Source organism: Cajanus cajan, chromosome 8 (assembly GCF_000230855.2).
Source record: "Cajanus cajan strain Asha chromosome 8, NIPB_CcT2T_4, whole genome shotgun sequence".
Lineage (NCBI taxonomy): Eukaryota > Viridiplantae > Streptophyta > Magnoliopsida > Fabales > Fabaceae > Cajanus > Cajanus cajan.
In genome coordinates, this window is record NC_138524.1 from 18,119,868 (window position 1) to 18,134,545 (window position 14,678).

Consider the following 14,678-nt stretch of genomic DNA (forward strand, 5'->3'; position numbering starts at 1 on the left):
GTAAAATCATAATCTAGGAACTTGTGTAATCAATTTTGTTGTTCAAGCACATGGATAGTTTGATCTGACAAGCTTTTCAAACTTTTTTGGTCAATTTTGATAAAAAATCGATGACCAAGTAAATAAATGTCTGAATTTTGCAATGGCCTTAGTGATGACATAAAACTCTCTTGTATATGTTGATTGCTTTTATAACATGGATGTCAATTTCTTAGAAAATAAAGCGATAGGATGGTTGTTTTGACTCAAAATTCTGCCTATTCCAATGCTAGCTAGAAGCATCTGTCTTCAAGGTGAAGGGTTGGGAAAAATTTGGTAAGGCCAACACATCACCCTAAGTAACAGCTATCTTCAATCGTTCAAAAGCTATTGTGTCCATTGAATCTCATTTGAAGTTATCCTTCTTTACTAAATTGGTTAACTGTGAAGCTAAAGATGCATATCCCTATATAAATCATCAATAATAACCAGTCAAACCGAGGAAACCTCGTAGCTGTTTAAGGTTGAGAGGGTGAGGCCACTTAAGAACTACCTGAACCTTTTTCTTGTCCATATAGCGACACCAATGCCTGAAATTGTATGGCCTAAATACTCTATTTGTTGCACCCCAAAAGAGCATTTAGATACATTAACAAACCATGGAATACTTCATTAATTAAATATTAAAAAGTAGCAGGTACATTGCTGAGATCAAATGGCATGACAAGCCATTCATAGTGTCCTTATGAGTTCGAAAGGCCATTTTGTATCAATCTTCCTCCTTAACCAAGATTTGATGATATCCTGACCTAAGGTCCAATTTGGAAAAATAGTGAGTTCCATGTAACTCATCAATTAATTCATCTATAGTTAGGAGAGGGAAGGTATCCTTAATTGTAATAACATTAAACACCTTATAGATTGTACAAAATTACACCAAGTTCCATCTTTCTTCTTAACAAGAATAATAAGGAAGGAAATGGACTCGTGCTAAGGACAATCGTTCCTTCATTCAACATATCTTGGATCATAATCTCTATTAATTTGTTGCGTTTAACAGTGGGGATTCCTATAGGGTCTCACCTTAACAGGGCCAACACCATGTATTAAATAAATGGTGTAATTTTGAGACCTATTAGGAGGTAAACCAACAGGAATAAAAAAAAATGTTGATAAGTATGAAGTAGCACAACTAGCTCGAGTTCCATGTCCCATGGTAATTCCAACCATTGATCTTGAGGACAAGGAGGGATTTCATAGTGAAGAGTGAATTGCTCAACAATAGCATGAGTGTGAAGCATCCTTTTGGGATGATAAAATTAGGCAAGGCTAGGAAGTTTGGGTTGTTCCCCATGAAGAGTAATAAATTGGTTCCCTTGATAAAATTTCAAGGTAAGTTTAGTATAGTCAAATATATGAGTTATTAGTGTGGCTAACCAAGTAGCACGTAACACCAAATTTGCACCTGAGACAAAACAAATATATGAAGCTTTACATGACCCTAGATGGAAACCTACAATTCACCGACTGCTCCATCAACAACTAAAGAATTTCCATTTCCTACTAACACTTGGAAATTGGGAATTGTTTCAATAGGGAATTTGAGACAATGAGCTATTCTTGGTTGGAGGAAGTTATCGAAACTTCCACTAGTATCTAATAATACTTGAACTAGCATACCACCTTTGAAATCTCATTGTATCCAATCCGGATGATCCCTTTAAGGCATTATAAGATAAGTGATGCTACTAAAAAGATGGGGCTATATGACTGTTAAGATTATTTGGAGGATCAGGAAAAAGTTTCACATCATCATCATCCATCTACAATAGTAGGTATAGTTTATTGGGGGCATTTCTGGCTTGTTTATCATCACAAGTAAAACATAGACCTTTCTCCCTTCTAAGCTATATTTCAGTTGGCGACATCTTTTTAACGTTTGATGTTTGTTGGTTTGGACTTATCGTTTTAAGGTTGGGACAAGGCAAAAAAGGGGGTAAGTTAGTGGATTTCAAGGTTTGGTTTAAGGGTAGGCTTATGTGTGTGGGTTGGGTTTTGGAAGAGTAGCTTAAGTTATACTATTTGGCCTTAGGTAGGTATTTCACTTCATATAACTTTGCTAAGGAAACTGATCTGATCAGGGTAGCAGGGGCCCAAGCAATCACATCGTGATGGATATCCGGTTGCAACCCACCAATGAAACAATCCAACAGGGCCTAAATGGTAACACCTTGCACTCGATTAGCTAGGGCAGTAAATTGCACATAATAATCATAGACGGAGCTCCTTGTGTAATCTTAAACAAATTAGAATGAGGACACTCATAAGGTAAAGGTCCAAATTCATGATCAAGAGCTCTAAACTGATTCAAGACTGAAAAGTATTTGCTCGAGACATCATTTGAAACAAAGGCACAACTTCCTTATCCAAATGAATAAGAATGATTGTCAATTGTTGGTCATCTGGTGTGAGATAGTAATTGAAAAATTGTCCTGCCTTAAAGATCCATTGAAGAACATTCGTATTGTCAAAGGTGGAAAATTGAGTTTCAAAACGGATGATTTGAACTCATATTACTAGAACACAAGTGTCCCTCAGACTTTTTCTTAAATCATCAATAGTGGATTCAATAGTTTCAAACCGTTGTGAGTAATCGACATTATGAACTTCCATGAGATCTAATATTCATTTGACAACTGTAAAGAGTTCTTTCAAGCGCATATTCTCAACCATGTCTCAATGAAAGCAACAAATGTTATGTCTATAAATTGTGTATGGGTTATGAAAATTACGAATCAAGCAATCAAGTGAATATCAAAGTATATTGTCATAATGGTATTATTTAAGTATGAGTTTAATATGCTGGATAGATGACTACTATGATAGTTATTAACATTGCAGAGCATTACAAACCAAAAGCAACATGAACCAGAAAAGAATTCATAGAGAGATTAGAAAAATCATCATTCCTTCCATTTCTTCCTTTATTAGAAAGCTATATGCTATTTTCTCTTTCATGCAAAATCGTGTAGCCTGGAGTTATTTATCTTGGTGCACGCACTCTTCCTCCCCTTTCGATTTGGCGGATCGAATGCCACATGTCCAATGGCAGCTGCTATGTCAATTGTCATTTCCATTCATTACATAATTTATTCCGTAATTTTTGAATTAAAATTCGGAAAAATTCTAGAGAAAATCTAACAATCGACAATTCTAAAATAATGCAAAAGTAATGCTATGTAAGTCCATTTGACGTTTGTATGAAATAAAATAATTTCCTTATCTAGCATCAAGAAGTGAAATGGTTACTTCATTAGTTGAAGAAGTTTGGCTTCTAAATCGCAATTCCTCTTCATTTAGTACCCTGTCTATTAAGAAACCTGGTTCCTTTGGTTGGGGTAACTCATTATCACTACTTAGCATAACAACTACAGAGGCCATGTTTGGTCGATCATTTGGTTGACGTTGTAGGCATAAAAGACCAATATGAATGCAACGTAATGCTTCTGATAAGATACACGAATCCTTCAAACAATAATCAATCAATTTCTCTGGTATGCCTTCAATCCATAACTTCCATGCCTACAAAATTTAAAATAATTAATTATAATATTTAGCACCTTAATATAGAAAATTAAGCTTACTTGCAATACTCACATGCCCAATAAGATTATGACTATGATATGGATAGGTAACTTCTCTGTTTTTCTTTCCACTAATGATTTCTAACAATAGTATACCAAAACTAAATACATCAGATTTTGTGGAGAATAATCCATGAATAACATATTCAGGTGCCATGTAACCACTGAAAGGAAGAACAATAGAGTTAGTTTCAAGTTTTCATGTTTCATAAAAAAAGCTTTAGAATCTTTTATGATACTTACTATGTCCCTACAACCCTATTTGTATTTCCTTCAATTTGATCACCTCCGCACATTCTTGCCAGACCAAAATCTGAAATTTTCGGGTTCAAGTTATTATCTAATAAAATGTTACTTGCTTTTAAATCCCGATGTATTATTCTTAATCTAGAATCTTGGTGAAGATAAAGAAGTCCACGAGCTGTCGCACACAAGATGTGGAAGCGCTTAGACCAATCCAAAATCTCCCTTTTAGTTGAATCTATCAAGATTGTAATATGTTAGGTAGTGTCTCTTTCTCTCAACAAGATTTTGAAAGAAATATAACTTATATAAACATTTCAAGCTTTGCATACTTACCAAAAATAAATGAATCTAGGCTTTTGTTGAGCATGTATTCATATAGAAGCATTTTCTCTTCTCCTTCAATACAACAACCAAGAACTTTAACAAGGTTTCGGTGTTGAAGTTTAGCACACAATATAACTTCATTCTTAAATTCTGTTAATCCTTGTCCTGAACTCCTTGATAGTCTTTTGACAGCAATTTCTTGTCCGTCAACCAATACTCCCTAAATTTCATAGTTGAAAAATGTTTGAAAAGATGGTGAATATATTTATTTTAATAGACATATTCAACATTGATATTCATTCTTGAAAATAGGCCTATATATGGTGTTAATTTACCTTGTATACAGGCCCGAATCCACCCTGCCCAAGTTTGTTGTCAGTTGAGAAGTTGTTGGTGGCATTAACTATTGTAGCAAGATCAAACAACGGCAGTTCCATACTATCAGCTTCTTCTCCACCAGCTTCATCTTTCTTTACTACTGACATGTTTTCTCCTATATTAATTAACCAGACCAGAGTTTTATATTTTTATTTGAAATATTATTAAATGTCATCTAACTTTTCTTCAGATAATATATGTAGACATTAAACGTTACAAATCTCGAGAAGTTTGGGACAACATAAAAAAGGCCATGTACTTACCTAATTTACCTTCATACTTTCTTTTCCTTCTGTAATGGTAAAAGATTGCGAATAGTATAACGAGAACTACGGGAGGAACGGTGGTACCTACCAAGAGTGCCATTTTCTTACGGTCACTTGCATCTGTATTTACAGGTTCACAATTAATAATTGAAGCATTAATACCCAAAATTTTTTTGACTTAATTGTAGTTTTCATTCTATATTGTTCTTATTTTGAAAATGTAGTCTTCTTATTTTTCTTTTATAAATTTAATCCTTATTATTTTAATTATAAGTATTTTTTTCCTATCTGTAAACCCTACATCCAATATTTAATAGAAAATATTTATGTTAAATATTTCATGTTTAATTAATAAATAAATTAAAAACATATAATTAAAACAGTGGAGTAATCTAATTCTCCAAAAAGTTCACAAAAAAATCTAATTCTCCAAGAAAAAAATTGGAGAAAAAATCAAATTTGTAAATAAGATAGCATGAGAAGAGAAAGATCAAGTCTAAAAAACATGTTCCCACGAATTTGTATATTTGTTGTCAATCCAGAAGTTTACATAAAATATTTCAACAAAAAAGAACACTGATTTGATAGTTTACTTTCACATTAAATTTCTATTTAATGTTGAATATTGAGTTCGGGGATCCAGACAAAAAAACTCACTTGAAATTGTGAGAAATCAAATTGCAAAAACAAATTAAACTAGGAATACTAGTGAAAATGAATGAAAACAAAAAGTACTATAAAGAAAATAGAATAATTAACACTGTTAAAACTTGGAAGAAGATCAAGCAACGTTTTCACCTGTTCTTGAATCAGCCATACGAACATAGAGATATTGCCCACTTTGCGAAATAACTTTCAAATCAACAAGATCACCGAACCAAATGGAACATCCACTTCCTTCTCCTCTTATGTCCAAGTTCGCATAAGCTGTGCACGAACAATTTTCCCAGCACTTGTTCCTGCATTCCTCCAGCGTCATGCTTCGATTAACCCAAGAATTCGTGGTATCCGGAAACTTCAACCCCACAAATCTTCTAAACCCATCTTTCTCTATCTCCTTGCACCTCCACGGTTCACTTCTCACACACCCTTGGGACAAGTCCATAGTACTCTCCGAAGATTTCGGTTCAAACCCTTCCAAACACTGGCACACCGGCGATGAATCAACCATGCAATTCGCGTAAGAGCCACACGGATTGTAAGTGTCGCAAATGTCCCTTGGAGCGGTTTGGAAGAGCCTCCATGTTCCGTTTTCGGGGATCCAAATGATGCGTTGGCGACGGAAAAGGGTTTGGTTCATGACAACTATTGAGATCACGGACTTGTTGGTGGAGCTGTACGAGTAGTACACTTCGTTCTCGTTGTTGATTAATTTGTAAACGAAGAGAGGGTGAGTGGTTAACCTATTTGAACCCGCGAATGCGCCACTGAACCTAACACCGTTCCAAGGACCACTCCTATGGTACTTGAATGAACCCTTCCAAAGAACCATTTCGGGGTTGTTGTTGATTGTGATTCCCCATGTGAAGTTCCCTGGAGAAGGGTCATCCCAGTTCTTCCAAGCGGTTACAAATAGATTCAAACCGGTTTTTCTATTCCATCCAAGTTTCATTCCTGGTAACAATGTGTCACCAGGGTAGTCAAAGCTTTGCCAGAGGAACTTTTCCTCGTTCTCATCGTTGTTGTCACTGTTATTTGTATTGTCACTATTATTATTATTGTCATCATTTTCGTTGCGAAGTACTAGGTTTCCAGTGTTTAAGAGCTGCAGAATGGGTCTCAGAGGCTTTGTTGTTGTGTTTGCTGACCAATGAACGGTGCCGTCTTTAGTTAAGAGGACGAGGTTTCCCTCGTTGCTTATGGTCAACTTGGTGGTGTTGTCTTTGAGAGGGTGGTCACGGTTGGCGACCCAGACAACGGTTTTTATTGGAATGTTTTTGAACCAGATTCCTAGGTAACGGTTTGTGGGGTTTCTTAGGGAGAAGAAACCCAACTCGAAGGTTTCGTCTTTGGAGACTAAGGTGGTGCCATCGGGGAGGGATTGTGAGAGGGTGAGGGTGTCGGTTGAGGAAGCTTTTGAGAGGAGTAAAAGTAGGTTGGCTATAGCAACTATGAGGGTGGAAATAGACATGGCGGTGATAATCGGTTCCTATGATCACTACTCGAGTTGATGGTGTGTCGTGTATTTATGCTCATTAAATGGAAAAATTATTGAGTAGTTCTCAATAACACGGTGAGATATAATTAAGTGTTATTATAATTTTTTTCCACAAATTAAATAACTTAAATACATGTAATATGTATATATAAATTCAGTCTTGCACTTATATACCAATCTCGTTTGATAATGTAAATTCAGCCATATATTAATTTTATGTTATTGTTATGTTAATGACATAAAAATGATTCAACATTCATATTATTAAGGTTATATATCGAGTTTATATATGAAATTTATGTATCATGTTATCTTAACACACATAATAATGGTTACGGTTACAAAATATAAAAAAAGGGACAGATGCAGTTAATATGAGAAAGAGGTGCATATTATATAAATAAATAAAGGTTAATTATATGGAAACATCTAGATTGACTCGATCATTTGAGTATTTTTTTACAGATATTAACAATATTCAAAATAAAGAGACAAGAAGATTCATTCCAACTTTTGATAAGAAGATTGAAGAACAATATTACAATATAAACACTTATAAACACTTATAAGATCATAATATAATAAGTGTTCGAAATTATAGTAGTAGTGAATCATCTAATAAATATTTCTTCATTAAGTGAAGGAGCTGTGTGCTATTATTATGTTGATTGAATAATAGCATAGTTTTATCAATATTGGCGGGTTGACTTTAGTTCATGCATGATGCAACTTGCTTTGGGAGGCTCATCATTTATGGTTGCGTAGTGTACTGACAAAATAGAACTACTGATAACGAAGGGAAAGAAACAAATTCAACTCCGATATTCTGTTGTACAGTCACAAATCCCATAAGCACATCAACGGTGGGTCCCAAGCCTTTTAGATCATTGGATTGCTGGTTTGAGGACAGAAACTTTGTCGGCATGATAGAAGAAATATGGTCAAAATCAACGGTGGAAGGTTGGGGGCCTTTGTGCTGAAAGAAAAGTTGAAGAGACTGAAAGTTAAACTAAAGGAATGGAATAAGGATATCTTCGGTAATGCCCACAATCAAATCAGCCTAATTGAACAAAATATAAATGACTTAGACAAGAAGGAGGAATTGATGGGCCTAGATGAAGAGGAACAAACAACAAGGAAAAAATTACAGCATCAATTTTGGGAATTGGCAAAAATGAGTGAGTCGATAGCAAGGCAAAAATCCAGAATCACATGGCATCAAGAGGGTGACAGGAACACAAAATACTTCCATAAAGTGATAAATTGGAAAAGAAGGAAAAATAGCTTGAGCAGCATAAGGGTAGCTGAGGAGTGGGTACAAGATCCGATTCAAGTAAAATGTGAGGTCAACAGATTCTTTAGAGAAAAGTTCTCAAAGGTGCAATGGCAAAGACCAAAACTTGATGGAGTGACCTTCCAGATGATAACCTCTCAACAGGATGAATCACTAAATACACCGTTCCAGGAGTCTGAGGTTAAATGTGATTTGGGAGTGTGAAGGTTCCAAAAGTCCAGGTCCCGACGGGTTCAATTTTACTTTCATCAAGCGATTGTGGGCCATTATGAAAAGCGATATCATGAGATTTGTGGAGGAATTCCACACCAATGGGAAGTTACCTAGTGGGACTAATTCCTCATTCATTGCATTAATCCCTAAGGTGGCTGATCCACAAGAATTAGGACAATTCCGGCCTATCTCCCTCGTAGGATGCATGTATAAGATCATTGCGAAAATCTTGGCAAGAAGGCTCAAAAAGGTCTTGCCGGATGTCATAGACAACGCTCAATCTGCATTCTTGGGGGGCAGAAACCTATTGCAAAGTATATTGGTAGCTAGTGAGGTGATTGATGAGGCTAAAAAGGAAAAGAAGAACTACATTTTCTTCAAGGTCAACTTTGAAAAGGCCTATGACACTGTTAATTGGGGATTTCTTCTGTATGCTACAAATATTCAGGTTTAACTGTAAATGGAGACAATGGATTATGGAGTGTCTTGTATCGACCAAAGTATTTGTTCTTGTCAAAGGGAGCCCGACGGAGGAATTTACCACACAAAGAGGATTACGCCAAGGTGACCCCTTGGCACCTTTCCTATTCCTAGTTGTTGCCGAAGGGATGTCTGGGATGATGAGAGAGGTTGTTAACAAAGGTTTATATACAGGCTATAGAGTGGGTAAAGACCAGGTGGAGGTTAATATGCTTCAATTTGCAGACGACACAAATTCTTAGGTGAAGCAACAAAGACTAACATCATCACTATAAAAGGTATTTTAAGATTGTTTGAACTTGCTTCCGGACTAAAAGTGAATTTCAACACGAGCTTGTTCAGGGCTGTTCGTGCACAACCAGTGGAAGTTGAGAGGTTCGCGACCATGCTGAATTGTAGGATAACGCATCTGCCATTTTTGTATTTGGGCTTACCAATTGGATCAAACCCAAGAAAGGTTGATACATGTAAACTTGTGCTGCTCAAATTCAACAAAAAATTATCCGGCTGGAAGAGCAAAATTTTGTCAATGGCAGGAAGAGTTTGTCTTATAAATTCTGTCCTAACAAATCTACCACTATACTACCTTTCTTTTTTCAAGATGCCCAAAAAGGTAGTGAGAAAGATTGTCACACTCCAAAGGAATTTATTATGGGGAGCAAAGGAAGGTAATCGTAAAATATCTTGGGTGAGTTGGAGGAAAGTATGTCAATCAAAGAAACAGGGAGGGTTGGGGGTGAAGGACATTGAAATGTTCAACGATGCACTACTAGGTAAGTGGCGATGGGGGTTATTCCATCAACACCAATCACTATGGAGTAGGATTTTAAATTCCAAATATGATGGATGGAGAAACCTGCAAGACGGGAAACCCAACCCCGCATCGTCTATATGGTGGAAGGATATCTCTCTAAGGTATGTGGGGGTGAACAACAAAACAACTGGTTTGACCAAGGAATAGAATGGATCATTGGTCAAGGAGAACACACAAGGTTTTGGCTTGATCCTTGGGTTGGGAACCAATCCTTAATTTACAACACTAGTGCAAAAAAGGGTATTTACGTCACCCAATTTACGTCGGAAACAGTAAACACCGACGTTGTAAAAACGCGGTGGCAGTTTCGTAATTAAGTGGAGACTAATTTACGTCGGACCCCCCCTAGTCCGACGTAAATGTGGGAATTAACGTCGCAGTCTCATAGTGCGACGTAAATTTACGTCGGACTAGAGGTGGTCCGACGTAAATTTACGTCGGAACCCCTATAGCCCGACGTAAATTTATGTCGGAACAACGAAATCCGACGTAAATTTACGTCGGAACAACGAAACCCGACGCAAAAAATGGCCCTATATTCCCCACCTTTGTATTTTCCATTCCCGCGCTCACAATTTACAAACAACCCCTCTCATTTTCTCTGAATTTCTGAGTCTCCCACTGCGTTTATTGCTACATTCAACGTATCCAAGTCTCTAAGTGTCTGCACGTTGGTCGTTTGAGGTTAGTTTGTTGTCCCCGTAATTATTTTGTTTTTTTTTTGCTATTTGTTCCGCTGGAACGGCCCATTCTCCTTGCAGAACAGGCCGTTCTCCTTGCAGAACGGGTCGTTCTCCTTGCAGAACGGGTCGTTCTCCTTGCAGAACGGATTGTTCTGCAAGCAGTACGGGCCGTTCTGCAAAGAGAACGGCCCGTTCTGCTGGAAATTTGTTGTTGTAATTTTTTGATCTGGAACGGCCCGTTCTAGTTTCAGTACGGGCCGTTCCAGATGCATTAAAGAAGAGACTTTTTTAGGCATTGACCTTTAATAATGACAGTTTAATTTTTTCAGGATTATGGAGGATTCTGGGTCTGGCAGTGGAAGGAGGGAAGGTAGATCTGTCACCCGATTGTCTGGGTTGACAGCTGGGCGCATTGCCAAGGAGAGGACACCGGTTGAGGTGGATCCTCGTTCTGGAAAGGCATCAGGCCCAAATGCTGCCAAGTTTAAGAGCTATTTGGGAGTCCTAGCTCGACGACATGTTTCTATTATCATTTCATCATGGGATGACGTTCAGGAGGTTGACAAGAACCTCATGTGGCAGGATATTCAGGTATATACTTTCACATCCTTTCAATATTATATAACTAAAATACATTATTTATTATTTGTTGTTATTTTCATAGCAAAATTTTGACATTCCCAACACTGAGGGCATGAGGAGGAAGATGTTATCTGCCCTTGCCACCAGGTGGAGAGACTTCAAGACTTTCTTGACACGGGAGTATGTATTTGGAGAGCGCCAAAATGAGACTCCCTGTCTAAAGTACCAGATCACTGATGAGGAGTGGATGCAATTTTGTGCCACTCGATTGGACCCTTCGTGGCAGGTTAGTTATTGATAACTTTTACATTGACACAAATACTTAAGGTACATTTTAATTTATCTCATTTTCTTTTTTGTATTATTGCAGGCTAAAAGAATAGCTGCCCAAGAACGACAGGCCAAGAATGATGCACCCCATCTATTGTCAAGAGGGGGATATGAAAGAAAAAAAAAAAGCAAATGAAGAAGGCTAAGGCACAGGCAGCAGGGGTTGAGGATGCTGACCGTGTAGAGTCACCTCCCCGCCATGAGATGTGGATAGCAGCCCAGACAAAACCAGATGGGCAAATGACTTTTGAGTCTGCAAGAGTCGTTGCTAGTAAAATAGTAAGTAAAAATATACAAACTAAGACTCTTCATTTCAACTCATTTAATTCATAAGAATTTTTAATCTTCCTTATTGTTACAGGAGGGTTTAGTTGAGCAGAGCACCCAGGGCTCATTTGTTTCTGATGGTCGGAATGATATCCTCACAACGGCCATAGGAAAGCCAGAGCACGGAGGTCGTGTGCGTGGTGTTGGTGGTTCTTGGAGCCACCGAGATTTCTTTGGTGGCCGATCATCGAGGAGCACTGTCAACTCTTGCAGTCAAGAGGTTATACAGGAATTGGAGCAGAGATTGAAGATGGAGTTTGAAGAGAAACTGAAGAATACTGGAAAACAGTTTGAACAGAAGTTTGAACTTTTGGCTCGTTCTCAGCAATAGACTGTAGTTGCTCATGATGGTGTTCGAGTCAGCACTAAAGGGAGTTGTGCTGCTCCAGATCCCTCACCGGATCAGACTCACACTGATGTACCAAACCAGTGTGAGTTATATGTTGAGGATGACCCCCCACGGTTAGTGGCTATTGGCCGAGTATTTGAGGGTGGCTCAACCATCCATGGTGTCCCTCTACAGCCAGACTGGACACGGGTTGTGGTTGACCAAGTTCAAGATGCTGCTGCTCTAGTGCCTTTGCCCAATACAGAGGTTCAACTAGTGGGGCAGGCAACCGGCACATTCTTAGCTTGGCCAAAACGTTTGGTCATGCCGCTTTCAGCACGGGCAAAGGTAATTATATTATTGCTCTTTTAGATTCTTATAATTCTATTATTGTTTAACTAATTTTGATTATTTCTTTAGGATTTTATCAATCGTGGTAAGGAGGTCATGAGAGAACCTCATGTTCATGATGCCAATATCGTAGAAGCTGAGGATGATCCCATATCTAAGCTTCTAATCAAATTACCACGAATAAAGAAGCATCCAATTCAATTGCAGTGGGACATTAGAGTTTTTGGAGTTGATAGCTCTGATGTTCCACTATACATATCTCTGCCTGATGCATTAGAGATTGTTGGGGGAAACTGCATGTTAAATATATCTGTCATACAGTTGTAGGCCATGTAAGTCATATTTTCTTTTATGAGTCTAAATTTACAATAATTAAATTTAACTTATAATAATTATTTGTGTTAGGTACATGGACAAATTGAGTGTGGAGCAAGCACAAGCAGAAGTATATGGATTTATTGAGCCTCAATCCATCCAAAAATCAAGAAACACTCAGGTCCAAATCCAACAATATATGCAAACATGGATGAGTGACTCAAGAAGACATATATACATGGCTCCATACATTGACGGGTTAGTTTTTTAATTGGTTTTTTAATCATGGTAATTTTTTAACTGATTTGTTTGTCATACAATGTAGGTCCCATTGGCAGTTAATGGTAATCATTCTTAAGGAATATACCGTGGTGTGGTTTTGTTCACTTCATCGAAAACCAAGCCATGAAATTAAGAGCCAATTACATGGGTAACTAAAATTTTTTCATTATGTTTTAAAACTAATTATATATATTGGCTAACATTTGTTTTTATTTCAATTAATTAGAATCGTGTCTGGAGCTAATATATTAAGTGGAAGAGCCAGATCATCAAAGTCATTGCATTTCATATACCCTAAGGTTAGCAAATAAATTCATACAATCAATAATATTTAAATTTATTGACTTTGGAATTAATAGTTATTTGTTTCTCATTTTAGTGTAATAAGCAACAAGACTCATTTGAATGTGGCTATTACATCATGTATTGGATGAAAGCCATAGTTTCTGCGGGTATTATTGATTCTTGGGCGCAGGTAATTCATATCAAAATTTATTTAACTATATTTACCTTTAGAATAATTAACATTGCATATTAATGACACTTAAATTACCCTTTCAGGTCTTTCAAGATCCATCTCCATTGCCCGAAGATGAGTTGCTCAAAATAAGAGAACAATGGGCAAATTTTTTTCTAAGTTTAGTTAGTTAGATATTATGTTTATAGTTTGATAGTTAGTTAGATATTATGTTTATAGTTTGATAGTTAGTTAGTTAGATAGCATTGACAAACATGTTTTATAGCTTTTTTAGGATAATAGGATTTACATTGTCATAATTTATGTTTTTTAAGATTTATATATTATTTTCTTTTTGTCATTCAATTTTGAAATACAATTTGAATTTCTATTCTGGACTGTCTGGTTTAGAGTTGGTATTCTGGATTATATTTATATGCAGGTGTTGGGTATATCAATTTACAAACGTTTTTAAAAAAAAAACTCCCACAATTTACGTCGGACATGGCTTTGTCCGACGTAAATTTACGTCGGTCCACGCAATGACCGACGTAAATTTATGTCGAACAAAGCCATCTCCGACGTAAAATTGTGGCATGATTTTGCCCCATTTTACGTCGGTTTGGAGAAATCCCCGACGTAAATTTACGTCGCCTTTTAGAGGCGACGTAAATTTACGACTCCCGTATTAACGTCGGACCCTTTTCCGACGTAAAAGGGTCAAAATACACGACGTAAAAGACCATTTCTGTACTAGTGCAAGTTTCCTAGATTATTCCTGAACTCGATCCAACAGAATAACACAATAGCATCAATGGGAGCATGGGTGGACAATGGTTGGAAATGGGATTTACTATGGAGGAGAGAGTGGTTTGGTAGGGAAATACAGAATTGGGAGGAACTACAACAACTGTTACAGATGACAGTTCCTCAGAAGGAAGTAGTACCTACCTAGAAATGGGTACATGAATCAAATGGCATGTACTTTGTCAGTTCATCATACAGAACTATAAAGTATACCTAGAGTATACCAGGGAATAGCCTATTCCTTAATGTTGTGTGGAACATCAACATTCCACCAAAAGTTGGTAATTTTTTGTTGGAGGCTACACCACAATGCTTTAGCTACGGTAGACAACCTTAGGAGAAGAAATATAATGTTGGAAGAGGAGAGAAGCATGTGTGTATTTTGCAGGAATGCGGAGGAAACAATTACTCACATCCTAT

At 37.1% G+C, this 14,678-nt stretch overlaps 2 protein-coding genes across 3 annotated transcripts; one reads left to right on the plus strand and one right to left on the minus strand.

Annotated features, from left to right (window-relative positions):
* Positions 1 to 2,783: 2,783 nt before the first annotated feature.
* On the minus strand, positions 2,784 to 8,267 carry LOC109804666 (G-type lectin S-receptor-like serine/threonine-protein kinase At4g27290). The gene is made up of 7 exons (XM_083062338.1): positions 5,636 to 8,267; positions 4,835 to 4,957; positions 4,529 to 4,686; positions 4,203 to 4,413; positions 3,867 to 4,104; positions 3,637 to 3,787; positions 2,784 to 3,561 (listed from the first exon to the last, which is right to left on the minus strand). The coding sequence occupies exons 1-7, from the start codon at positions 6,966 to 6,968 to the stop codon at positions 3,259 to 3,261; spliced, it is 2,517 nt and encodes an 838-aa protein (XP_082918464.1). The 5' UTR covers positions 6,969 to 8,267; the 3' UTR covers positions 2,784 to 3,258.
* A 2,530-nt stretch (positions 8,268 to 10,797) lies between these two features.
* LOC145950696 (uncharacterized) lies at positions 10,798 to 13,842 on the plus strand. 2 transcript variants are annotated; one of them, XM_083062340.1, is made up of 5 exons: positions 10,798 to 11,070; positions 11,144 to 11,347; positions 11,432 to 11,670; positions 11,753 to 12,394; positions 12,467 to 13,842. In XM_083062340.1, exons 1-3 carry the CDS (start codon positions 10,813 to 10,815, stop codon positions 11,525 to 11,527), a joined length of 558 nt encoding a protein of 185 aa, XP_082918466.1. In that variant the 5' UTR covers positions 10,798 to 10,812; the 3' UTR covers positions 11,528 to 11,670; positions 11,753 to 12,394; positions 12,467 to 13,842. The 2 variants fall into 2 exon arrangements, with proteins under 2 accessions (XP_082918466.1, XP_082918465.1); XM_083062339.1 differs by having other exon boundaries at positions 11,753 to 13,842.
* The last annotated feature ends 836 nt before the right edge of the window (positions 13,843 to 14,678 follow it).